General features: G+C 48.0%; 1 protein-coding gene across 9 annotated transcripts in view; it reads left to right on the top strand.

The window, feature by feature from the left end:
• The window catches only part of LOC128336014 (rap1 GTPase-activating protein 2), a 196,884-nt gene that overhangs the window by 106,485 nt on the left and 63,123 nt on the right, over positions 1 to 27,276 (top strand). For 7 of the 9 annotated variants that reach the window (XM_053275077.1, XM_053275072.1, XM_053275071.1 and 4 more), the window contains one exon: positions 16,707 to 16,791. The exons of 1 other annotated variant lie outside the window; for it this stretch is intronic. In XM_053275077.1, coding sequence (XP_053131052.1) covers positions 16,786 to 16,791 — 6 coding nt within the window. In that variant the 5' untranslated portion in view covers positions 16,707 to 16,785. Of the gene's footprint in view, positions 1 to 16,409; positions 16,438 to 16,706; positions 16,792 to 27,276 lie in introns of those variants that run through there. One more of the 9 variants, XM_053275078.1, reaches the window with a different exon arrangement.

Here is a 27,276-nt window from a genome sequence, read left to right as displayed (position 1 = left end):
CACTTTGAGCAGTTCTATGGGAAAGCGGTATCTAAATATTCATCGTAGTACTTATTTGATTTACTTATTATTTATTTAACACATTTCTATCCCGCCCTATATGAAACATCAGGGCAGCTTGCAATAGTAAACTGTAGTAATTGTCACGTAAACATGGTGGCAATCTCCATCGCCATCAGCAAGAAGTGAAGCCACCATGTTTCCAGGACAAATCTCTTTCTGTGTGCTTCAGACTAGGATCAGAGGATGCTGCCATATCCCAGGGCGCTTTCCAGACTAGCTGCTGGAACAGCAGCAAAAGGCCTCTGTTCGGGCAGGTCGCATTCAGAACATAAACAGCAGGGGCAAGCAGTCTGGTAGCAATTAACCATCCGAAAAAAGAGCAACTTTTTCATGCCAGATGTACGACATCCTTGCTCTATTTCGCAGCTATTAAATTCACAACAAGGCATTGGAAATGTGAACAGCATCCTACTGTCCCCATAGGGACTGCGAAGTCACGATGCAGGAAGTGTGGAAGCACAATTCCGAGATATGTCCTGACCCCTTTGTAGGGTTTAGTCTGGAAAGCACCCAAGTCAGACCATTGGTCTGTCTAGCTCAGTATTGTCTACACAGACTGGTGTAGACTGTCTGCACAGCACACAGTCTTCCATTCAAATGCAAACCAGGATGGACCCTGCTTAGCAATTGGATGATTCATGTTTGCTCTCACCAGGCCAGCTCACTGCTTCAAAAGGGGAATTTCTCACAGTGCACTGCTCAGATGTAGTTTCCCATTTGAATGCAAACCAGGGTGGACCCTGCTTAGCAAGGTCGCTTAGGAGAGCTGGTCTTGTGGTAGCAAGCATGACTTGTCCCCTAAGCTAAGCAGAGTCTGCCCTGAATGGGAGACTTTATGTGTGAGCACTGGAGGAGATTCCCTTCAGGGGACGGAGCTGCTCTGGGAAGAGCAGAAGGTTCCAAGTTCCCTCCCTGGCAGCTTCTCCAAGATAGGACAAGATTTTTTATTTTTTTTAATAGGACAAGTTTTTTTATTGAACCAACAAACTACCAAAGTATACAGTACGTTGGCAAGATAGGGCTGGGAGAGGTTCATGCCTGCAACCTTGGAGGAGCCGCTGCCAGTCAGAGTAGACAATACTGAGATAGATAGACTAATGGTCTGACTCAGTATAGGGCAGCTTCCTGTGTTCCTAATGGGGACAATTAGTGCTTCTACCATAAAACCAGGTCTCCTTTTTTTCTCCACCTGCAACTGAATGTCACCCAATGTGAGCAAGCGGATTGCTGACCTCCAGGAGGTTGGTTCTGCTGTGCTTTTAGCAACCCTGCCAACATCCCATGCTACAAATTGATCGTGGTAAGCTTCCTCTCAAGTCAGGATGAAGCTCTCTCCTGCCAAGCTCTTTCCTGGAACAATTGCTCCCAATGAGGCTTGTTAATTCGAATAATAAAAATCCAGGATGTCACTGTTGATCCTCAGCTGATAGCCAGTGACACGTGCCAGAAAGCGGTGCAGAAAAAGAGCTTTTGTCTGTTGAGGGCGCTGTGCAGACCGCCCTGATGGCTCTGGGCCATCAGGAAAGGGCACCTTTTCACTTGGGTGCCCTGCCTTCCCTTCCCAGCTGTGTGCAAATGATGCCACAATCATCCGGGTTTCTAGTCCTCAGAGTGGGAGGCTGAAGTGTCAGCATCTCCGGTTCTCCAGGGAAAGGAGGAAATATTGAGGCCATTCACACAAGCATGAATTCTGTCCTCCCTGGCTTTGGGAGCTGTTTGTGCTCCCAGTTTTCGGTTGCGTGTAGAAGCAAGGTGGGAGGAAAACCTGGGAAGAAGGGATGGCGTGGAAGCAAGGGAGGAGGAAACACGACCCAGGTTCTCCTCCTCCCTTGCTTCCATGGCATCACTTCTACCCAGGTTTCCCTCCTCCCTTGCTTCCACACAATGAGCCTCTTCTCATGAGCGGCAAGAAGGGCTAGAGGATGGCTGGTTGAACATACTTTCCCCGCAGAGGAGCAGTCCTTCCTCCTTGGGCCGGGTGGGTGCACCACAACCAGGGTGGACCCTGCTTAGCTAAGGGGACAAGTCACACTTGCTACCACAAGACCAGCTCTCCCCCTCAGTTCAAAGAGGTAGGAGGCAAACCCCTGCGACTCAGCAGGAGCCTTAGAGAAGGTCATTGGAAGCTGCCATATACTGAGTCACACCATTGGTCTATCTAGCTCCGTATTGTCTACACAGACTGGCAGCAGCTTCTCCAGGCTTGCAGGCAAGAATCTCTTTCAGCACGATCTTGGAGATCATCTCATACTGTGCGGGAGGAGGCAATGGCCAACCGCTCCTGTATTCTACCAAAGACAACCACAGGGCTCTGTGGACGCCAGGAGTCAAAATGGACTTGACAGCACACTTTACCTTTATCAACAGTCAAGGATCGAGCAGGCAAGAAATACGCCACAGACTAGCACTTGGGAGGGTTGCAATGAAGGCCTCGGGAAGGATATTTAGATGCCGTGATGTGTCTAAACCTACAAAGATTATAATTTTTCGGGCAGTGGCTTTTCCCCGTGACACGCTTTGGATGCGAAAGCTGGACCTTGAAGAAGCAAGACAGAAAAAGCATGGATGCTTTTGAACTTGCATGCTGGAGAAAACTTTTGAGGAGACCACGGACAGCCAGCAAAACAAACCAATGGATCATAGAACAAATCAATCCAGAATTTGCACTCGGGGTACAAATGACCAGGCTCAAACTATCATACTTCGGACACATGATGCGAAGACCCAGCTCCCTTAAGAAGTCCATCATGCTGGGGAAAGTGGAAGGACAGAGAAGAAGAGGACGACCAGCAGCCAGGTGGATGGACTCGATGACGACAGCCATGAATGCACCACTGAGAGACCTTCAAGGCCAAGTGGAAGACAGATCATCCTGGAGAGAAACTATCTTTGTGGTCGCTTAAGAGGTGACACTGACTTGATGGCACTTAATCAATCAATCAATCAAAAGAGCAGTGGTTCCTCTATGTTGCTGAACTACAACTCCCAGCATCCCCAGCTACAGTGTGTTGTGGTTGTGGATGCTGGGATTTGTAGCTCAGCAACACCCGGATGCCCCCAGGTTGGGAAGCAGTGCTCTCGAGCCTCCTTTTGGCTGCCGGCTGCCCCCCCCCACCCCCGTTCACTTCCCAAGAAGGCCTTTTACTGGGAAGGAGGAGGTGGAGAGACTCTCCCGTCGAGGCCGAAAAACCCATTTCTTCCTGCTTATACAAAGTACACATTTGCAGCGCCCACGACGCTGCTCCTATGTCAAGAGCCCGCGCAGCGCCAAGAAATGCTTCTCTTCCTTTCGGAGGAAAGTAATTAAAGCTGAACTCATTTTCTGGGAAATGTCACCTTGGTTCTCACAGGGCCTCCGCTCCTGTTTCCGGACTTGTGAATGCCGCCTCGGAGGGGAGGCTATGCACAGACCGAGGCAAACCAGATAATTTGAGAATGCATAATTTATTTGGAGGCAATGCCGAGACACCCCACGGCCTGCTCCGTCTCGGTTGAACCCACTTCCCTCTTCCTGCAAGGCAAGGGGGAGGAAATGCTTAGGAAGTAAAGGGGTGTGTGTTTGTTTAAGGGAATGGGTGCTTGTTCTTGCATCATAGGTCCATGGGCCTTCTGCTCTGTTCGGTCCTGTTTCACTCCGGATTATCTACAGAGGCTGGCAGCAGTTTCAGGCAGCTGTCTTTCCCAGACCTACCTGAAGATGCTGCCCAAGACCTTCTGCATCCAGAGCAGGTGCTCTTCCACGGAGCCACATGAATCGTCCCCTTTGCTAAGCAGGGTCTGCCCTGGTTTGCATTTGGATGGGAGACTACATGTGAGCCCTGGAAGATATTCCCCTTAGGAAATGGGGCTGCTCTGGGAAGAGCATCTAGGCTCCATTCCCTGGCATCTCCAAGATAGGCCTGGAAGATATTCCTGCCTAAAATCTTGGAGAAGCCGCTGCCAGTCTGTGAAGACAATACTGAGCTAGATAGACTGATGGTCTGACTCAGTAGAAGGAGGCTTCCTATGTTATCCTACGATCTCGGAAATAGATTCCTATGCTATCCTACGATCTCAGGGAGCACAGCGGATGAATGAGAGCCAGTATGGTGTAGTGGTTAGAGTGCTGGACTATGACCGGGGAGACCCGAGTTCAAATCTCTATTCAGCCATGATACTTGCTGGGTGACTCTGGGCCAGTCACTTCTCTCTCAGCCTAACGTACTTCACAGGGTTGTTGGGAGGAGAAACTGAAGTATATATGTAGTACACCGCTCTGGGCTCCTTGGAGGAAGAGCGGGATATAAATGTAATAATAATAATAATAATAGTATTGTCTTCACAGACTGGCAGCGGCTTCTCCAAGGCTGCAGGCAGGGATCTCTCTCAGTCCGATCTTGGAGACGCTGCCAGGGAGGGAACTGGGAACCTAGATGCTCTTCCCAGAGCGGCTCCATCCCCTGGAGGCTTTGCACACAGCGCTTCTACCCCAAATTTCCTTCAGAAGAGAGTGTGTGCATTCATACACCAGCCCAACTTACCCCGAAGTCCCTTCGAGATCCTTGGAACCCTCTCCACACACAAGTCGGGCTTTGTCCTGTGAATTCCAGCATATCTCGAGTTATTTCCGGTTTTTTTAAATGCTGGTTTTAAGCTACTTTTTCTGAAAGCGCCGTTTGCTCAAATGTTGAGCAGATAGGGAGAGGCACTGATGTAGAATTATTAGCATGATAAGAGGGATGCTTTCTCTAGTAATGCAGATGTAGCTCTTCAGTATTCTCTCCCCCCCCCCGCACCCCCCATAGGCTAGAAGGAAAACACTGAGGTATGCGATGTGAACTGGCATGAAAACAAAACCCGAGAGCAGAGGGGAGGGGCTGCTTCCCTCTGTGCCGCAAGTGTGATTCGAAGTGGCTTTGCTCAACATTTACACCACAGCATGAAGCCCTGTGCAGATAACTCCCTAAGGAGAATCTCTTGCAGTGCTTACACATCAAGTCTCCCATTCATATGCAACCAGGGCAGACCCTGCTTAGCTAAGGGGACAAGTCAGGCTTGCGACCACCAGACCAGCTTCCCTTCTCTGCTTGGGTTGGGAGGTCCTCATGGTGCTCTGAGCCCGAGAATGAAGCACCCCCAGATTGGAGGAAGGGTACTGGCTTCAACTCCCTGGTTCTCGTGGTGTGGGGGGCCCCCAGCAGCACGGATCACCCAGAGACCTGGTCTTCCCACCCTGCCTGACCCTGAGGGGTCCCAGATTAGGGGTCACGCCAGCCTGCCAGGGTTAATGGCTCACTCTGGGGGTTGGAAGTGGAGGAGAGTGGTTGGAGCAACGGATTACTGCATTTACCTGAATCCAAGAGTAGGTTTCCCCTCAAGTTTTTTAATGTTAGGTATCGGGGAGGGAGTCGTCTTCAATTCAGAGTCCTGTTCCTTTCTAGTAAATGGTGATATAATCTGTATTAAACCTCTACTTTTTAAGGGGCTCATCTTAAACTCAGAGCTGTCTTTGATTTGGGTAAATATGGAAGGAATTTGAGGGTGAAGGAAAAAGTGAGGGTGCAGCTTTTTGATCGTGCCAGGAAAGAGCCCCCAACCCGTGGTTTCTCTGTGAATGGGGAGACACTTGACTGATAGCTCTGTCTCCTTTGGTTTGGCTCCAAGCTCTCTTGCCCAGGATGCGCTGGTTTGTCGATGGCGAGCTAATTGAAAGGGGCAGGCCGCAAAGAAAACGTCCGGTGCTGGCGATTAAATATTAAATGTATTAAAGTCAAACCACCAGGAAGGTCCACCAAGGACAAGTGGCGTGAAATTGATTAATGCATGGGACAGGCGTATCCTTGCGACAAGGATAAAGCCTGAGGGAAAGATCTCGCTTCATGCCTGGGTGCAAATGCATGGATCTGGGATTGTTGTCCAATTTGCCAGCTCGTCGTTGGTTCATTGGAAGATGAACTACTGATAGGTTGAATTATTAATTAACTGATTATTTCTGAAGGCATTGGAGAGGAGAGGAGAGCAGGTCTGTGGGAGGAGAGCTGGTCTTGTGCTAGCCAGCATGAATGGTTCCCTTTGCTAAGCATGGTCCACCCTGGTTTGTGTTTGAATGGGAGATGACATGTGAGTGTTGTAAAATCCCCTTAGGGGATGGGGCCATAACTCAGAGGAAGAGCACTTGTCTGCTTGCATGCAGAAGGTTCCAAGTTTCCTCCCTGGCACCTCCAAGATAGGGCCGAGAGAGAAAGAGAGAGAGAGACTCCTGCCTGCCACTTGGGAGAAGCCGCTGCCAGTCTGAGTAGACAGTGCTGAGCAAGATAGACCAATGGTCTGACTCAGTATATGGCAGCTTCCTATGTTCCTATGCCAGCAATTTCTGATTTATCTGCATGAAACCTCTTTTTGCATAGTGTTTTGCTAATGCACACATCTTCTTCTGCTTATTTGTAGAACATCTCACCAACATGTATCTTGAAAATCACACCATGATTCTGCCCTGCCCCCTCTCTCTTGCACGAGTTCATCGGTAACACACCTCACAAAATGAATATGGTTGCACACTGGTGTGTATAGTCACATAACAACAGCTTTGTTGCAGTGTTTTATGAATGCACAAGTGAGCACCGGTGATGCAGAAGAAGGTAGTGAGCATGAATTGTCTCCTTTGCCAAGCTGGGTCTGCCCTGGTTTGCATTTGAATGGGAGACCACATGTGAGTGCTGTAAGATATTCCCCTTAGGGGATGGGGCCACTCTGGGAAGAGCAGAAGGTTCCAAGTTTCCTCCCTGGCAGCATCTCCAAGATCGGGCTGGGAGAGACTCCTGCCTGCAAGCTTGGAGAAGCCGCTGCCAGTCTGTGAAGTCATTACTGAACTAGGCGGACCAAGGCTCTGACTCAGTATGTGGCAGCTTCCTATGTTCCAGTGATGGGAGGAACTTTTCTGGGGTCTGATAATGCCTCGTGGCAGGCAGTGCTGCACCGGAAGTTATTTCCTGGGTCAGATTTTAATCAAAGCTGGAGAAGACGCCAGGAAATAGGGAACACTCTAATTACAGCTGCTTCCAGCTCCAGCTCAGCACCAGCCAGCAGTGTACATATTAAATAAGTCCCATTGGAGGCTATAAATCTATTTCCCTGAATTTCATGCTGCCATTTAACCTATGTACAAGGCCACGCTCTTCGCTTTGCAGCAGACGCTGATGTTATGCCAGTGTGGATTTCGCCCCCGGTTTATTTGCTAAGTTTACCGTCAGGAGAGTTCCTTTTCCATGGAACGGCGTGATTGAAAACTCATCTGAGACTCACTTTGGCATTTGTCCATCACGAGCGCTTGATTCCCCCCGCCCCACCCCTCCAGACAGCTCTTTTCAGGTCCAGGCACGGAACCGGCTTGGGTTGTCGGTGAGCTCTTGTTCCGTTTTGAACAGCTGACAAAAAACGGGACCAGAGGATTCAAGCTTCTCTCCACCTCTTGATGTATCCTACATTTAGGGATGCATTTTGTGATGGCTATGAAGTAGTTCAAGTTTTATTGTTTATATTTGTATCCTCCTTTATATATAACATTATGATGTTTTATGTAATGTCAAAATAAAAGGTATGTTATTTATACATTATTAGTTTATATTTTATGTAATAATCTATTTATTATATTGTATCCAAGAAACTCAGGGTAGCATATGTTGTTTCTCCTCATGCCCACCCACCCCCTTGATTCTCCCAGCAAACCTGAGACATAACAGATGGGTGGCAAATCACCCTCGGTGGGCTTCTAAGGCTTACACAGCATCCCCCCTGTGGACCCACTTTCCTCAAGGTGGGTCTAGAGCTGATGCCTCTGGGAGTGGCTGTATTCTCCGTGCCATCGCAGTAGTCTAGTCTGGGAAGAGAGCAAGTCTTGCCTTGAATTGCCCCCTTTGCTAAGCAGGGTCTTCTCTGGATTGCATATGAATGGGATATTACTTGTGAGAGATGTAAGATATTCCCTTTAGGGGATAGGGCCGCTCTGGGAAGAGCATCTGCATGCAGGAGGTTCCCAGTTCCCTCCCTGGCAGCATCTGCAGATAGGGCTGAGAGAGACTCCTGCATGCAACCTTGGAGAAGCTGCTGCCAGTCTGTGCAGACATTATTGAGCTAGATTGACCAACAGTCTGGCTCGGTAGAGATGGCAGTTTACAATGTTCATATCTGCAAAATTTTCCAGTTCCAGTTTAACAATACGAACAACTAAGGCCCCTAACCTCCCAAGTAGGCTGCTGGAAGGAAGGAAGGTAGGGACAAAATGTGGATTTTTGTGACAAAGGTTGGGCCTTAAACGCCGTTTAACAGTTTTTGTCCAGGCATAATTATCTTGTAATACACTGGGATAAATCTAAGATCCTGGTTTTGAGAGGAAATTCAAATGCCATAAATGGCTGGTTTGTGGTCACCTGGTTGAGCAGGTCAGATGTTTTCGGTACCTTGGTTTGCTGTTTCATATCTTGATCAACCTATCGCTGCTGTGCTGTACAGAAGTCAGATGCCACGTTCTTTGTAGTTCTGTGTTTTTTCCATTCTAACGGCAGATGCTATATTCCACCTGCCATTAAAACTTTTGATGCTAAGCTGTCCTCACAGATTTTATATGGTGTCTCTGTATGGATAAATGCAGCATTGTACGGGCTTTGTAATATTCAGACCCGGTTTTCAAGAGCTTTTTTAACATTGTCCAACTGTGTATCAAATGCTGTGGTCCTATTATAGAGGGGGCAATGTCCATTGGAAACCTAAGTGTGGTTGACAGCAATTAAACTTTGGTTTGCATTGATGTGTTTCGAAACACTTTGGAGTTACTTTGCCATCTTGTTGCGGATTCTTTTATTAGTTCTTGGTTTAAAGCTGTTTCCCAGAAAATTGGTCAAACTCGTCTGTCTCCTGGCCATTTGTTTTTGATGGGACGCACACACTTGAACCTTCTCTTTAATTAAGCATAGACTTTGGGATTTAACTTCTCAAGAGTTGGTCGGTAAGGTTAGTCCGACCTGCTCTTTAGTCCATTTGGGTATTAACTACCAGAATAGTTGGTGTATGGTTTCATACTTAATCTTAATACTAGTTCTCATCAGATCGCTTTTGCAAACCCCATTTAAATGCTTTTCCTTTGCAGGTGTTGTTAGGCAGATTCTAGGTTCTATCACTCACGCAAAGGTTCTGTGTCCATGCAATAATCTAGACTGTGGAACATGTACTTCTGGTCTGTGGGTTTTATGCTGATTTAAGACAAAATCTTATCTGCCCATTATTAATATTTATTTATTATTAATAAATAAATTATTAATATCACAACCTGGCTGTTCAGTCCAGGTATATGTGAAATTCCTCTTCTCTGATTCCAGGTCCGAGGTAACCCTTGCTGTAGCGAAATTTTTAGCAGCCCTGATGAAACGTAGAGGAAATTAATAGCTTAAATGACGGTTTTGTTGATATTTGATGGTACATCCAATTGTTTCTTTTGTTTGTTGTTTTTTATGTTGTGTTTTGGTTCTTTTGACCGTAATAAACTGACTGACTGACAAAGAACTGGAATCTCAGTTCTGAATTTGAAAACAAATTAATGTGCAGCCTGACTCTTAATAATAAGTGTGTATCCATCCCACCAGCCCCATTTCACTCCTACCAAAGCAGAGTAATACCTTTATTAGGATGAACTATAATGTCACAAAGTTGTGAATAAGCTTCTGAGTTCAACAGATCTCTTCTTCAGGCCAGATGTTAAGCAAAGCATGCAGAAGGTTCCAAGTCCCCTCCCTGGCAGCATCTCCAAGATAGGGCTGGGAAAGACTCCTGCTGCAACCTTGGAGAAGCCGCTGCTAGTCTGTGAAGACAATACTGAGCTAGATAGACCAAGGGTCTGACTCAGTATATGGCAGCATCCTATGTTCTCCAAGGCTACAGGCAGGAGTCTCTCTCAACCCGATCTTGGAGATGCTGCCAGGAAGAGAACATGGGACCTAGATGCATTTCCCAGAGTGGCTCCATTATCCCCTACGGGGAATATCTTACAGTGATGTTCACACTTCTAGTCTCCCATTCAGATGCAACCAGGGTGGACCCTGCTTAGCTAAGGGGACAAGTCATGCTGGCTATCACAAGACCAGCTCTCTGCCCTAGCCCAAGGGCGCCTGCTCTACTTTCAAAATCTTACTCTGCCCTATGTGGAAGGAAAAGTCCCGCATGCCGGTATCTCTGAGCCAGCGAGGCCTCCTTGAACTCTGCGCTCCCCCGAGGACCCCTGTGCTATTCTAAGGAAGTTTTCGGAAATTGCCATCACCGGTGGTGCTCGTCCCCAGAGTAGCAGCTGCCCAGATTTCTTCACCATTTCTCCATTTGCGCCGTCTCTCACGGTGCATGGGGTCAGTGGCAGATTAGCTTGCCTTGCCATCATCTGGCAGGTTGTCATAGAAACAAAAGGCTTGTTCTTTTGAAGACAAACACTCGGACATTGGGGTCATTTCACCCTGGGACTGACAGGGCAAGGATGAGAGGAAATGGAATGAAACCTCCCGATAGCCCCTGGTTCCCGAGCTGACGCTGCATGTGAAACATTGATTTTGGGCTACAAGCAATGTTAAACCATTGCAAGGCTGCTTAGAAACATCACTTGGGCTAGGAAGCATCTGTGTTCCCAAGGTCCATTCTGATGTTGTTATAGCAGCAGTTGCACTCTGTGTCCTCACCGTGCAGATGAGGCCGTAATTCATCTCTGGGCCTCAGTGGGTTCCTTCTCCTCGGGGAAAACTTCATGTGGCTTTGCTATGCAGGCAGAAGGGCTGAGAAAGACCCATCCTGAACCCACAAAGGGCTGCTGCCAGTCAGTGTGGACAATGCTGAGCTAGAGGGACCAATGCTCGTACTCAGCAGAAAGCAGCTAGTTCGTCCCAGGAGAGGTGGGCTCCTTCTCCTCTAGGGGAACATCATCTGGTTCAGGATCTGAGCATGGACTCAAACTGACAATGCCGCAGTGCTGCCGACATTCATCATGGGCAGCAGCACAACTGTTGCAGATGCCTCTTCTGTGCCGTGATGAATGTCCTCAGCACTGAGGCACTGTCAAAATGGGAAGGGCACCTGAATGATGAGGAGAGGAGAGCTGGCATGAACCGTCCCCTTTGCTAAGCAGGGTCCACCCTGGTTTGCATTTGAATGGCAGACTACATGTGAGCCCCGTCCGATATTCCCCTTCGGGGATGGGACCGCTTTGGCACCATCTGCATGCAACCTGGCACCTTCAGCATGCAAAACAGATGCTCCACTGAGCTTCTGGCCCCTTCCCCTGAGAGTAACAGCCGTCACCACTGTTGGCTTCTCCTGCCCCTGATATTCAGAAGCAGCGGCTGCTGAATATAGAGGTTCAACGTAGCCCACATGGCGAAAGGCTTTTCCATTGATTTGTCCTGCCCCGTTTTAAAGCCATCCAACCACAATTTGGTATAACCATCTACAGAAATGACTGAAGCCAGAAAGTAGCTGCTTTGGTTTGTTCTGAATCCGGAACAGCCATCTGAGAAGATGTCCTCTGAGCCAACACTTAGTAAGACTCATAAATAGGGTTTTTTAACTGAGCATAGTAACATAGGAAGCTGCCATATACTGAGTCAGACCCTTGGTCTATCTAGCTCAGTATTGTCTTCACAGACTGGCAGTGGCTTCTCCAAGGTTGCAGGCAGGAATCTTTCTCAGCCCTGTCTTGGAGATGCTGCCAGGGAGGAGGGAACTTGGAACCTAGATGCTCCACCCAGAGCGGCCCCATCATCCCCGGAGGGGAATATCTCACAGTGCTAACACTTCTCGTCTCCCATTCAAATGCAACCAGGGCAGACCCTGCTTAGCTAAGGGGACAGGTCATGCTTGCTACCACAAGGCCAGCTCTCCTCTCCTAGCTCTGTTCTGCCTTGGAAGAGGTCAGCCAACCAACCAAACCCCATTTCAAAGACAAAGAGAAGGCCCCCAGAACGTGGGGTTGATTTGGTTTCATCAGTCGCTGCAAGGAAAGCATTAACCACTCTGCCTTCTTCCTTTGGAGAACGACCTACTCTTAATTCTGATCACAGACCAATTATCCGGCCCAATTATCCTTGCCCTCCAAGGTGTCGGTGGGTGGCTCCGTCCATGTCATCTGACAATTACTCTTTGGTCAGCAGCTCACGGGGTTCATTTCTTTGGCTTTTTGTTTTGTTTTGTTTTAAGCTTCCAGTTTTTCATTAGCTGTTCATTGACTTAGGAGCAAATTGCATGAATGTATGCGGGATGCAAGGTGTAGACGGGCAGTGGGTGGTAAGAGCCGGAGTTGAAATGGAATAGAATTGGCAGCAGCAGTTGTGGGCAAAGCTGGGGTCAGCATAAAGTACCCCTGGGCAAAAGATTCGGTCCTACACTGCTGGGGGGGGAGCATGGCCACCACGGCAGTGCCATAGTCTGGTAGGCCTTCCCAAAAGGGTGGATCTTGGCTTATTGGGCAGCTGTGGGGGTAGCCATAGTGGGCAGTAGAAGTGATCGCACAACTTTGCTCCTTGCCTCTACACCTGGACATAAGAACAGCCCTGGTGGATCAGGCCCAAGGAGGCCCATCTAGTCCAGTGTCCTGTTTCCCACAGTGGCCCACTAGATGCCTCTGAGAAGCCCATGGGCAAGAGGGATGTGCATGCCCTCTCTCCTGCTGTTGCTCCCCTGCAACTGGGATTGAGAGGCATCTTGCCTCTGAGGCTGGAGGTGGCCCACAGCTACCAGACTAGTAGCCATTGATAGACCTGTCCTCCGTGAATTGGTCTAAGCCCCTTTTCAAGCCATCCAAGCTGGTGGCCATCACCACATCTCATGGCAGAGAGTTCCGAAGATTAAATTATGTGCCTGGATATTACCTGGATTGTGTATGTGCCATTTTGCATGGGCTTCCCCTCCCCTCCCCTTCCATACAATGTCCGGCCCTTCACTCTGGGATGATGGAAACAGTTGGATAATTGTTTGTGCAGATAGGCTGGGGAAACCAGCTCCGATGACGGGCCTCATGACAACATTATTGGACACGTTATCACTTTCCTCACACAGGCTTAGGACTGCTCAGCACTGCTCAGTGGGAACAGTTGTCTCTGTCCTCACCTCCGGTTCAACGGCCTTGTTGTCCGGATGATTCAAACCGCAGTTCCCGGACCCAACCGTGGTTCCAGTTTGGCCCCCAGCCTCGGAATGAATTCTTGGGCTGTTGTGAGTTTCACTTGTCCAACTGAGGGTCCATTCCCCCATGTCATCTAGACTGGGATTTTACCCCAAACTGGAGGAAGCTGTTCTTCCAGGGTTGGAAGAAGCTAAAACTAAAAACTAAAAGTTTTTAAGGCCTTTTAAAAAGGTTTTTAAACTTCTTAAAATTAAAACTTTTTAACTTTTAACTTTAAAAACTTTTTTAAAAGTTAGTTGCTGGGGCTTCCATTTTCAGATTGTACCACAGAAGGGCCATGTTTTATTTATTTATTTATTTATTCATTCATTCATTTACATTTCTATCCCACACTTCCTCCACGGAGCCCATTTCTTCCTGCACATGCCTAATAATATTAATAATAATAAATTTTAAAAAATAAAATGTATTTTTCAAGGTTCTCCAAGTGTGCTTCCAGAGTGTCTGAGATGTCATAAAGCCATTTCCTCCTGTTCCGGATTGGGGATGTCATGATCAAGGATGGCACTAGACTATACTAGTCACCAGGAGTCTGGACAGCTCACAATGGGCTTATTGTCTAATTAGTCTTATTTTTGTGAGCCATCTTGAGAATATTCCTGTGGAAGTGTCACTCAGAAATGGAATAAATAATAAGCTGGCATCAGTGGAAGCTCAACTTTGGGAAGTGATTCCCTTTCAGTCTGAAACTGCTCTGTGTTCCACATTCAAATGAAAGCGCTTGGAGAAGCTGGTGCCTGGACCAGCCAAGAGAAGAGGGCAGATGTGTGGGCAAGAACCTGTGCGAGCCAGAAACAGGCGTTTTCAAATGTAGGCCCTCGTGTAGGCCTCGCTGAAGCCTGAACTCGAGTAAGCCGGCAGGCCCCAGGCAAGCCCGGAAGCAGGCAGACCGAGGGGCCACCCCAGTTCTCTGCAGCGGACCCTCTGCTCAGGCCAGCCCGCCCAGCCTTTCCCAGGTAGGATGTGAATTCCTTTTTTTGTGGTTACCACCACCACCCCCGCCCCCAGATATATAGGGACCTGCTTGCTATAGGGCTTTGATATGGGGGGTGGGGGAGGGAGACTGAGAAGTATCCAAATATTTAGTTTAAAACAGCTTGGGAAATTGGCTGGCTTAAAAACAAACAAACAACTATCTAATAAGGTCCTATAAGTGGCTTGTTTCGTGGCAGAAAATTACAAAAACATTTGGAACAAACAATATTATATTCATTCATTCATTCATTCATAAATGCACTTCAACTGTTCAAGTTGTTTTGCAACCCAGAAGGTCTGAGTGAGAACTGTCAAGCATGTGTGTTGTGCTTTTATTTTATTTTATTTTTCTTGCGTGTAAACTGCTCCCCAATAACTCGCAGGGACTACTTCAGGATCAGTCTGGCCAACGTGTGGATGCAGCCCCCCCATTCCAGAGGAGAGGCGTGTTAAAGGGCTTTAAAAGCCTCCTGTGAAAAACCTCCTGGAATCAAACTTGACTGGATTTGTTCAGAATCCTGAGAAAACAGACAGAGGCTCACACTGCAGGGTTGACAGTCTCCTTGGCTAATCTGCAGCGAGGGGCCCGTTTTGATAACTAGTGTTTCCAGTGTGTTCTAGGCATTAAAAGGAGCACAAATATATAGTACTCAATGTATATCACTATATATTGTGAAGTGTGTGTGTGTGTATTCCGTGAAATGTATTTCCAGGCAGCATACTTACTTTGAAATATCAGACTTAAATCCTTGAGAGCCTGGGGTGTGTGGAGACCCTGGACTTTTGCGGGGGGACATTTTAAAATCTTGTCTCTAGGTCCACTCCAACCTTGCTACGCCCTGATGTTGTTGTTAACTATGTTTATATCCCACTCTTCCTCCAGGGAACAGTGTACATGTACTTCCAAACTTTCAAAAAGCCACACAACAGCCCTGTGAGGTAGAGCCCAGAGTCACCCAGTGAGCTTTATCAAAGCCTGAGGATTTGATCTCGGGTCTCCCTGGTCCAGTGGCACTCTAACCATTGCACCACGCTGCCCTGACTCTACCTATGCAGTGCTTTGTGCCTCCCAAGATGGCATCAGAGCAGGAGAGGCCTTTGTCTCCTTAAAAGGGGCCCCACTGGTGCTGGGCAAAGCTCAGCACTGCACAGTGGGAACAGGAACAGGAACAGTATAAGTAAACTTATTAGACTTGCAAAATAATATCCACCAATGCATTAATTATAACTGAAGAGAATATTTCAAAGGATTATGCTATCCATTCTATTAAATGCATCTGTGAATATTCTTTTCCAAGCGACTCACCAAACCTTCAACAAGTTGAAATTCAAGGGCAATTTCAAGGTTCTTCCCAGAGAGAAGCACCTGAGAATTTTCATTGGAACCCCAAAGAGCTTCTATATGGCAAGTGAAATGTCTCGGGGTTTTCCTGCGCACAGCCCTATCAAATCAAGCCAGCATTCCAAAGACACCTTCAGCCTCTCTAGCGTTTTGTTTTTTTCTTCATCCCAAACTGGTACTGCTGTCCCTGGAACTCCTCGACACTTGACGAAGTGAGGAGGAGCAAGCAACGATTCACCCAGACCCCGGAATAATGGGAGATAATGAGTGACAGCAGAAATTGGGATTAACAAAGGGCCCCAGCTTCCTCCACCAATTGTTTAAAGGGATCTACAGTCGAATCTCCAGTGCAGTCCAGTCTGATATGAGAAGACTGAAGAAGCGGCAATGGTGTCCGTTTCTAATTTTATACCACTGTGGGGTGATCCCACCCCGCTCTCCTCGTCATATTGTGGTTCTGGCTTGTCTCGCTCAGCCTGGGCAAACACAATGAAAGACGACAATTCGCAAGGTCCCCCCTGAATGTGGCTTTTCTCATGTTCAGCCTGTGGGGCCCCGATAAATGGCAAACGGAGAGCGACTCCCTTTCGGTTCCCTAGTGATAAGGTGGCGGAACCAGGACCAGCATCTGCTTCTGCCGTGCGCCGTGTCCTTTCCGCCGAGAGTGACGAGAAATGAGCAAACATTGCACAGTCAATAGATAAGACCAGATGGAGAGAGACTGGGGGGCGGGCCACGTGGGGAGGGAAATCTTGTTTCAGTGCCGTTGCCATAGAAACACCACCACCACCCCGCTCTATATATCGAACTCTCAGCCACCCCAGTGGTAGAAATTACCTGGGATGGATTTTACCTGCAGCTCACGCCGTAGGTGAGGGCTTTGTGGTGGGTGGAGACCCAATGGGAGGTCTTCACCCCTTTTCTAGGTGCTCACCTGGAAAAGGCAATTTGGAATCTCAAGAGCTCTTCTCTCTCTCTTGCTTCCCACCCACCCACCCCACCGCCAACATATGGCTCTTAAAAACGGATGGCGAAGATGCAGCATCCTCGAAAGAGTCCCCCCCCTCCTTTTTGGATCCTGCCCCAACCCTAGAAATGGCTGGAAACACAAATGCTGACGTTGGTCCTCTTGCCTTGCAGGAAGCAGGAGGGGCTGAACAGCACGGATGTGGCAGCCCAGGAGAGGCCCTTGTCTCCACCGCTGACTGCCCCGCCCAGCATGAAGGTAAGTCGCTTTTTGTGATGCGTTTGGGATGTGCATGACCCTAAATGTAGGGTGTTCTGCTTAGGTGTGGAGCCACATTCAAGGGAGCGGGGAAAGGGTTCTTCTGATCTCTTGCTTGCAGCCACGCGACACCATTTTCCAAAGCCACGCATCTGGAGCCGTGTAGCATCCGATTGCTCCTGATCCATTCCGTCCCCCAAGGCTGTAAAGCATAGTCTGGCTGGCTCAGAACAAAAGGACATGAAACCTAATATTCTGTTCACTGATGGTGCATGCCCATCCCTGCGGTTTGTCCCCAACATCTGGTAAGCTGAGGTATTCTGCCCTTGGATATGGAGGTTTCATTCTTTGCTAAGAGGTCCAGTGTCCAGTGTGGTCTAGTGTGGGTAGGTTTTCCTCCTCCTTTGCTTCCAAGTAATCATTTCCACCCAGATATTCCTCTTGCCTTGCTTCCACACAACTGAAAATTGGGAGCAACACTGCTCCCAAACCCAGGTAGAACACAGTTTTTGATGCTGTGGATGACCTCATAGTGGGCCAGATAGATGCATGGTGTATCTCAATAGCAGGCAACTTGACAAATACCTATGGTAGCTGGAAGGTGTCTGGAAATGTTGTGGAAAATCGTTGGGGTTTGCTAGGCGAAAGGGGATGGTTTCGTCTCTCCTGTGCCACCCGTTCTGCTGTCTTTCATTCTGGATGAAGAGAGGATGTTACTATGGCCTAGTCACTCCAGAAATTGCTCACCTCCGTCACTGAAAATGGATTAGAAGAGAACTGCATAGTGCAGGAATGGAAAATCTGGGACTGGGTTATAGCGTGGGAAGGGGGGAGATCAGTTGTTCCCCCTACACACACACTTCGTTCGTGTGTTTTAATCTCGTTATTAATTTATCTGGCTTTCTGCAAATGGCCTGCCTCCAAGCAGGTTGCAAACTGAAATGAAAAATAATAGAAAGAGATTAAATATATGATTTCATAACTGGAAATCAGCCGTGCTGGCAATAAAATCCAAAGGATTGAAATGGAGGGAGAAGTGATAGTAAAAGGTTTCTTTTACTGGACATCTGAAGGATTATCAAAGGAGGCACGAGGCAAATATGTTTTGGGAGAACACTGGGGTGCCACAGTAGAAAAGGCCCTGCTGGTAATTGACACCCTCCTGAAATTCAGGTTTTGGGTTCTATGAAGCTGAAGGAACTGGGTAAGATAAATGGGGGGAGGGAGGGAGGGTTGGATTAAGTGCCATCACGTCGGTGTCACCTCTTGGCGACCACATAGATAGATTCTCTCCAGGATGATCTTTTCCAACTTGGCCTTTAAGGTCTCTCCGTGGTGCATTCATTACTGTCGTCATCGAGTCCATCAACCTTGCGGCTGGCCGTCCTCTTCTTCTCTTGCCTTCAACTTTCCCCAGCATTATGGACTTCTCAAGGGAGCTGAATTTTCGCATAATGTGTCCAAAGTATGATAGTTTGAGCCTGGTCATTTGTGCCTCGAGTGAAATTCTGGATTGATGTGTTCTATGATCCATTGGTTTGTTTTCCTGGCTGTCCATGATAGCCTCAAAAGCCTTTCCAGCACCCAAGTTCAAAAGCGTCAATACTTTTTCTATCTTGCTTCTTCAAAATCCAGCTTTTGCGTCCATAGTGTGTCACGGGGAAAACCATAATCCGAACAATTCTGATCTTTGTAGGTGTAGACACGTCACGGCTTTCCAAGGCCTTCATTGCAACCCTCCCAAGTGCTAGTCTGTGGCGTATTTCTTGACTGCTTGATCCTTGACTGTTGATGGTCAGTCCTAAAAGGCAGAAGCTATCCACCACTTCAGTGTCTATCCACCACTTCAATGTTGTGAGAATAGCCTTCTTACATAACAGTGAGGACCCAATGAAACATGATGAACGTTTTTATCCTTGGAGGCTGCCATCAGGAGCAGAAGCGTGGCCAAGGGTCCTCTTCACCCTTTCCCTGCCTCCTGGCACTAGGTAGCACTCTAAAGTAATCTACAAATTTCAAAGATTAACTTGTAATCTGTTGTTATGTTTTCCCTGACTAGCAGGTGGGGGTGGCTTCCGTAAGGCAAAGTGGGTTCACTCTGGGCAGAGGTGAGATTTGAACTTGGGACTGATCTGCAGTACTTGGTGGATATCCTGAGTTAACTGCCACATATCTCGCTTTGGGACACAACCTCAGATGTTGCCCGAGAGTTGGAGTACTCCTTAGGGAACATGCATACAGCTAGAACAAGCCAGAAAATATTGCCTTTTCTCCATCCTCTCCTCTTTCGCCTACTTTACCCATGTTATGATCCACCCTTTCTTTCATCTGGGGTGAACTGAAACAGGGGGGAGGGGCCTAGAAAAGCCCCACCCCCCATTTTGGCAGTATTTTAGAATGAGCAGACGGACGTTAGAGTAGAAGACAGTCCACTGGCTTTGAAATGGCTTGACCCACAGATACTGGGATCCTTGGGCTTGCACAATTCCATTCCTTCTCCTTCAGCTTGGCAGGCCAAGGGGAAACTCTGTTTTTACAAGCAAAAAGTCACACACGCACACACACTCATACCCCACGCTCAAGTGAGTGCTGCTTTTTCAGGAAAAGCCCTACGCCCCTGCCCCAAAAGAGCCTCATTCACAATGGGAAACCAAACCCCACAAAAATTTGCATGGCCCTCCCTAATTGTCTCTCTTCTGCCTCTAGTCTGAAAGCAAAGACAGTATGTAATTGTTTCCCAGTGGGGTAGCGCCTCACACCTTTCTGGCTGCTGCAGAATAAATAATTGGGCATAATAATGAACGGCATTGTCAGCCTTGGGAAGGTTCAGTTCATTCTGGCAGGGCGTTGGTTGCCACTTTTTGCCAGCCACCTTCGAGTTCTCTGGGCTTCTTATCGCATTAAGCTAATCACACATTGCCTACCTGAAGGTTTATTTTAAGGCAGACCTGCTGGCTCCCTACCATGGAGGCAGAAGGAGGGCAGCATTCGTTCCCTTTCCTTTGCTGAATTCCCTTCAGTACATTCAGCACAGGTTCTGCTGTTAGATCCCTGTGTGTGGCTCATTCATGGAGTCCTGACCTCTGTCGCTACCTGCAGCTCTGAACCCTGGGGACCTGTGTTGGGGCCTTTGACTCAGATTGTAAAGGTAAGCCTGGGCTACTAGGGATGTACACGAACCTGTTCGGAAGACTGGCGGTTTGACCGGTTCGAAGGTGGGGGGGGATACCTTTAAGGACTGGGGAGGTCCTGAACAGGTTCGGAAGACCAGCGGTTCGACCGGTTCGAAGGTGGGGAGATACCTTTAAGGACTGGGGAGGGTGCACTTCCCCTCCCATGCATTTCCCCCAGAGGGGTGGCAGCGTACCTCCCTGCTGGCCCATTGCCTCCTTGGACTGGAAGTACCCAGCACGCATGTACAACATGTACACACATGCCAGGTACTTCTGGTCACTTCCGGTCCACGGAGGCAACAGGCCAGCAGAGAGGTACACTGCTGCCCCGCTGGACCCTTTTACATTACAGCGCCGGTGGGGGAAATGTGCGGGGTGGGGGTAAGTGCACCCTCCCCAGTCCTTAAAGGTACCCCCCCTCCACCTTCGAGCTACCCGCTGCCGGATCCGTGCACATCCCTGTGGGCTACCTTTGTTCTTTTAGATTTGATGCCAGATCCAAGGGACTCTGGTATTTCCACAAATGCTGGTGGTCTTCAAGAGAGAGAAATGTGGTCAGGGGGAGCTTCTGCAGCCTAAGCATACAGAAGTGGCACATAGAAAGGGAACCAAAGCTGGAGGCATTTGGGCCCAAACGGAAAAGCATATTCTCCAATTCTTTCCCAGAATGAGTGAGAATAATTCTCCAAATTATATATACACCCATTCTGGGAAAGAATTGGAGACTCTTCTTTTCCAAGTGCTTCAAGACTTTCAACAGTGAAGCGGGACCCAATGCAAGTCATTGCATTTTTCTTTCCCAGAAGACTCCCTTACGACGACGTTGTGTTGTCATCTCACATCACTCAGGGGGCTTCTGTGAAGAACTGGCCCTCCACTCAGATTCACCAACATGCCCCTTTCAGTTTCACACCTGTGGATGGCTCGCCATTTCACACCACACATCATTAATCTATGGAATTCTCTGCCAGGGGATGTGATGGCCACTAGCTTGGATGAGGCACCTCCAGCCTCAGCAGCAAGATGGCTCTAAATTCCAGTTGCAGGAGAGAGGGCATGCCCTTACCTGTTGCCTGTGGGCTTCTCAAACCACTGTAGTCCTACCTCCTTGTGTTTCTTTTAGAAAGAAAGAGTTTGCTGGAAGGCCACCTTCCTTCAGTGAACTGGCCAGTTAATTAAGCTCAGTTGCTCCCGTGGATGTGGACATAGAAAGGGTTGGCTGTAGCGTGACCTCATGAATGCTGCCATGCCCGAGTCTCTAGAGCTTTGGGGCCACCGCTTTGGTTTTGGTTCTTGTTGGGCACCAGAGAGTGTCCTGTTTCATTGCAGCTGGCTGCCCAAACTCTGGCGACAGCATCTTCTAGCACCAGCATGGGCTTTCAACGTGCCACTGAAACCGAGGCAAAAAGAATGGAGGCATATTTCATACAATTCAAGGAGGACAAGGAAAGAGGCCGTAATTATGACCTGGACGCTCCAGCAAGTGGTTAATATGTAAGCCAAACCTGACCTGCACAGGTAGCTGAGACATGGAAGCTTTTTCCACAGGTGTGTGTCGCCTGCCAGCCCTGCCGCTGGTGAGTGCAAACCAATGGGAATGGCTAATCTGGCCCTAGAGCCTCTAGGCTTAATTATTTATTTGTGTGTGTGGTTATTCAACTTACATCCTACCTGCCTTCAATGGCAAAGAACCCAAGGCATGAGGTTCATAGGTGGTCTCCCATCCAGTCACCCAGACCTTCAGTAGAGCGGCTGTATTGCCTGTCCCCACACCAAGCCACACAATTCCTGGCCTGGAATTTGTTACCATGCACGAATAAAATGTCCCAGGATGCATGCCCCCACACCAGGACTAGGTTTATTGTAGTGCAGACAGTTTCTACATCGCCCCAGTGGCTAGTGGTCATTATGACTATGTCTATCATGTTCAGAAGTAGTATGCCACTGAATATAATCACTCTGATGTAGCAAAGTTGTTTGTATTAGCCATGATATGAACTGAACCTCCATTTCCAGAGGAAATCAGTGTATCAGATACTAGGGATATACAACTGGGGAGGGGTGTTTGCTTTAGACCCTACTTGTTGACTACAGGCTCTACAGGCATCTGGTTGGCCATTACAGAAAACAGGATGCTCACATCCAACAATGTTTTCACATGCCAGACCTTGAGATCCAACCTGATGCTCAGGAAACATTCCACAAGAATATTGATTGAAGGGAGCGAATGGCAGATGTTCTCTTGATGAAACAGTCTCTGCATTTTGGAATATTATCATTTTGGAGGCCATGCTCTCTATCTAGTGGGAAGGGATGGACAGAAACAGTCTGGCATAGTTTTCTGTTGGCATTTGGAGTGAGTGTTGGGATGCTCAAGTTAGCATCAAGACAGCTGATGCCGAAGCCTCCTTAGAGTTCTGATTGCTCTTTGTGTGGATCTGAAGCAGGAGTAGCTTTTTGTCTGGACTATGCTCTGGTGGTCTATTTGTAAATAAAATAAACACCACAAAGACACCTTCTGTTTCTCCTGAAAGAGAGCTATGGTGTGTATTTATTCAGTTGAATGATTGATTGATTAAGTGCTGTCAAGTCAGTGTCGACTCTTAGCAACCACATAGATAGATTCTCTCCAGGATGATCTTCTTCAACTTGGCCTTGAAGATCTCTCAGTGGTGCATTCATTGTTGTCGTAATTGAGTCCATCCACCTTGCTGCTGGTTGTCCTCTTCTTCTCTTGCCTTCAATTTTCCCCAGCATGATGGACTTCTCAAGGAAGCTGGGTCTTTACATAATGTGTCCAAAGTATGAGCGTTTGAGCCTGGTCATTTATGCCTCAAGTGAAAATTCTGGATTGATTTGTTCTAGGATCTACTGGTTTGTTTTCCTGGCTGTCCATGGTCTCCTCAAAAGTCTTCTCCAGCACCCAAGTTCAAAAGCATCAGTGCTTTTTCTATCTTGCTTCTTCAGCTTTCACATCCATAGAGTGTCACAGGAAAAACCATTGTCCCAATGATTCTAACCTTTGTAGGTGTAGAAATGGCATCTCACTATCCTTCCCAAAGCCTTCATTGCAACCCTCCCAAGTGCTAGTCTGTGGCGTATTTCTTGACTGCTCAGTCCTTGACTGTTGATGGTTGATCCTAAAAGGCAGAAGCTATCCACCACTTAAGTGTCTTCATTATCAATACTGAGGCTGGTTGCTGTACCCATTGTCATTACTTTAGTCTTCTTTACTTTAGTCGTAGTCCCGTTCTTTCACTGTGCTCCTTGACTTTCATTACTAGATTTTGCAGATCATCCACATTCCCAGCTACCAGAGTGGTGTCATCAGCATAGCGCCGGTCATTGATGTTTCTTCCTCCATTGCATACTGTGCGGGAGAAGGCAATGGTAAACCACTCCTGTATTTTACCAAGAAAACCACATGGATATTCAATTTATAAGTTTATTCAACTTAGACCCAGAGGGCATATTTTGATTTCCATGCTCGAGACGTACCGTCTCTGTCTAGCACTGCCAGGAATTCTCGTCAGCTCTCTCATAGGGCATTGGAAGGGCAAGAGAATGCCTTGGGCGGCCTAGAGAAGTGTACCATCAGTGGCATGAAAGGGCAAGGCTAACCAAACTTGTTGATCCAGGTTAGAACCAGGTGCCAGTAACCCAGTTTGCTTAACCAGATGCCGGAAGACAAATATATCTGAGGCGCCAAGTTTATTCCTTCCTGCACAGGACAGCCATTGACGGAGGTTGCCGCCTGGGGCTGAACTCAAGCGAAAATGTTGATCTGGATGGTTCCTCTCCCTTACAGAAGTTGGTTTCGTTTTTTTAAAAAAACTGGGGGAAAGCAACTGGACACAATCAAGGTTTGTGCAATGGATTCAGAAAAAAGGCAATCTCAAGGAGTCGGAGAGGACATTCACACAATCAAAAACCTGGGTAGAAGTGATGGTGTGGAAGCAAGGGAGGAGGAAGAGCAACCCAGCTACCCCTACAATGACTTCTACCCAGGTTTTCCTCCTACTTTGCTTCCACACAACCGAAAACCGGGAGCGCCCACAGATCCCAAACCGGGTAGAAGACAGTTCTTGATTGCATGGATGACCTCAGTCTCTTCCATATGTGGGAAGGCTAAAATATTGGAAGCGTTTAGTTGAAGGGGGTAAAGAACTAGAAGTAGCTCCAACTGTGCATTAGGAATGTGGAGCAGAGAGGATTCTTTTAATGATGGAACTTGGGGTTGTCTGGTGATTGGGGACAGACAAAATGAAGCATTGAGGTCGCTCACACCACATGAGCTGCTTTGTTAGGAGGGAGTTTACCCAAGCAGACTGTATTGTCTGAGCCACTGAGAGGCCTCCAGCTGACCCAGGTAGTGTCTACCTGGTAGAGGATCTCACTTTTTAGTGAAGTAGGAGGGGAAGGGAGTCCATCTTTCCTCACTTTCAGGGTGCCTGCAGCATGTGGTGCATTGTGGGATTCAGGAGGACTTCCTCCTCCTGATCCCACTTCAGGCATCTGCCGCTGCACCAGTCATGTGGGACCACAAGCAAAGGAGCTCCAAAGGGGCTCCCAGGTTGGTAGGATCCTGTCTTCCCTGCCCAGTTCCTTCCCATTTGGTCGCGTGAAAGACCTTTGTAATCTTTATGCTTATAATGATGGGATGATGGCCACCAGAACAGGTGCCACTGAAAGGAGATGAGACAGATTCTTGGAGCATGGGTCCCTCATGATGGAGCCTCCAACCACGGGTTTCTGGGGGTGGAGGTGGGGAGGGGGTCTAAGGGAGTCATGACCATTGAAATCAACAAGACAAGTCAGTCATGACTACCTTAAGTCATTTCATGGCTTAGTCATGACCTGTCTGTGTGTGTGTCCTTGCGGCTTTGGGATTATTGTCCCCGCCCCTCAAAAAAACAACCCACACCTCAAAATAGAGGCACTGCAGGACCTCTCCACACATTTATTGGTGCCCAAGTGAATGCCTGAATAGAGCCAGAACATCTCTGTTGCTGCCTGCAGTGGTTTCCATAGGTGCTGTATCGAGGGTGCATTTTTGTTGCTATCATTTGTTTCCAGAGACACAAAAGCACGAAAACAAACAATAACATTTGGCCCCTGTTCAAATGATGTTGTGTCATGCACATGTGTGTGAGAGAAAAAGAGAGAGAGAACACTGCAGCACACACACACCCACGGCGGTCTCCAAAGAGTTTGATCTTGCTGCAACCCAATTACATACTCTTTGAGACCGTCCCGATGAATCCTAGGAGCCGAGTGCAGATGAGGCGTGAGTGTCTGTGCATACGGTTATATTGCCCTCTTTATTTTAAATAAAACAAACTAATCCCAAACTAATTTAACACAAAACAAACTAATCCCAGCATACTGTTGCCGGGTGGTGGGTTTTCTTTCTCTCTCTTTTTCTCTGTGGCTTTAATGATGTTTTTGATGGAAAACTTTAATGATCTTCCATAAAGGGAAGCTGATGCATCTCGCCGCCTCTGAACGGCTGTTTTTTTTCTTTTTATTATTCCCCATACATTTCAAGACGATGTTGTGTGTGCTGGAGGAAACTATTTTAACAACTACTTACTTATTTAAATCTGCCCTGGTCTGAAGACTCAAAGCACAATTTTAAAAACAGGCAGGAAGCTAAAATCTCCTGCGCCGGGCATTCAGCGGCATCCATCTCCACTTTACCCATGTTCTCTAGGGTCGGAGTTGGCAGAAGGGTGTGTGGGTGTGTTCACTGGGGCCAGGGAGGGTTTCTGACTCCCAAATGCTCTACCCATTAGGCATCGTGTCTCAGAGGTGCCGTGTTGCTGGATTCTAAGCGTGTGTTTCTGAGCCTCTGTTCTGGACTCCGTTCTGGTTTATGAGACTTTCGGGGTTTCTTCCATGCAGGAAATGTTTGAGGGAAGCTCAGCTCCAATGAGAATGGATCGGCGGGTGTCGCATCCCAGGGCCTTTAGGAGGTTAATTTCAAAGTTAGTTATGCTTTGAATATTCCTGATGATTTCGATTCGACTTTGTACTCACTGCCAGCTTAAACGTTACTCCAAGCCTCAGTATCTAGCACATCAGGATCAGTTTGCATAGCTTAACATCAGCGTAGGGAGGGTGGTTGGAAATTCACTCGTCCTGGTGTTTGAAACAAGTAAATTGAATAAAGTCTTATATATTATAATTGGATCCTCCAAGGAGCCGCACTAGACTCCTTGGAGGAAGAGCAGGCTATAAATGGGAAATAAATAAATAAACAAACAAACAAATGATGAGAGAGAGAGAACTTGTCTCTACCCTCCAGCTCAACCCCGTTCTATCTATCTATCTATCTATCAACCCCTTTCCTTGTGGAGAAAACGTCCCTCCCCGCCTCTCTGCCCCTCTTCTTCAAAGAAGGGAGCTTCTCATCCGCGCTTTGCAGAGACTCCTTCCTCTCTGCCTTCTTCCAACACTCTGGGCTCAGTCACCTGTTTGTTTTGCCCGAAGCACCTAGGAAAATATCAAGGCGCTCTGAGCTGGCGCTGTGCTTTTTTGTTCTGGTTTTTCAGAAGCCTGGTGGAGGCAAGAGGCTTTTGAGGCCTCGGTGCCTTCTTGCTAGCTGATTTTTTGGCCTCTTTGGGTGTGACCGCTGGGCCTTCTTGCTAGGTCCTGGGATTACCGCGAGACGGATGCATGCATCTGGGACAGCGGATGCATGCATTTTGGGGGGAGATCATGAGATCATGTGCATGCTAAGAACTCGATTCTGGGAGCCTGGTTTGATGCAAAAGCAACATGCAGGGAGGTGAAAACTAGGTTACTTTTTTCAACAACCTGTCACCACGGACTAGCCGTGACGAGGGCTTCTCCCAGGCACCCTCCCAAGAGCCCTGCAGCCCACTGAATCTGCCACATTGAATTTGCTGATCTTTGTGTTGGAAGTACCATCATTCTCAGCATCGCAAAGTGCTTGGCTCTGTGGGCTGGCAAAATGCAGCTGCATCCTATCAAAAGGGAGACCGGGGTTTTTCTCTCTACCCGATGAGGCTGAAGGGGGGGCCACTAAGCTGTGGGTGCAGCTGCCTCCTGGACCAAGTCAGACCCTTGGCCCAGAGAACTCAGTATTGCCTACACTGACTGGCAGCAGTTCTCTCTGCACATGGTCTTGTGGTAGTGAGCAGGGGCAGAGCCATTGAGCGACAAAGTTCAAAGATCCCAGGCCACCGCCCCTCAAGGGCCATGCCTCGCAGCCCCGACACACACCCCGTGTCTGACATCGGACGTGGGGAACGTGGCTTAGCTCCTGAACAGGGCGATGCAGCAGCAA

This window comes from Hemicordylus capensis, chromosome 12 (genome assembly GCF_027244095.1).
Source record: "Hemicordylus capensis ecotype Gifberg chromosome 12, rHemCap1.1.pri, whole genome shotgun sequence".
Lineage (NCBI taxonomy): Eukaryota > Metazoa > Chordata > Lepidosauria > Squamata > Cordylidae > Hemicordylus > Hemicordylus capensis.
The sequence above is the reverse complement of the archived record's forward strand: the minus strand, read 5'-3'. Positions and strand labels throughout refer to the sequence as shown.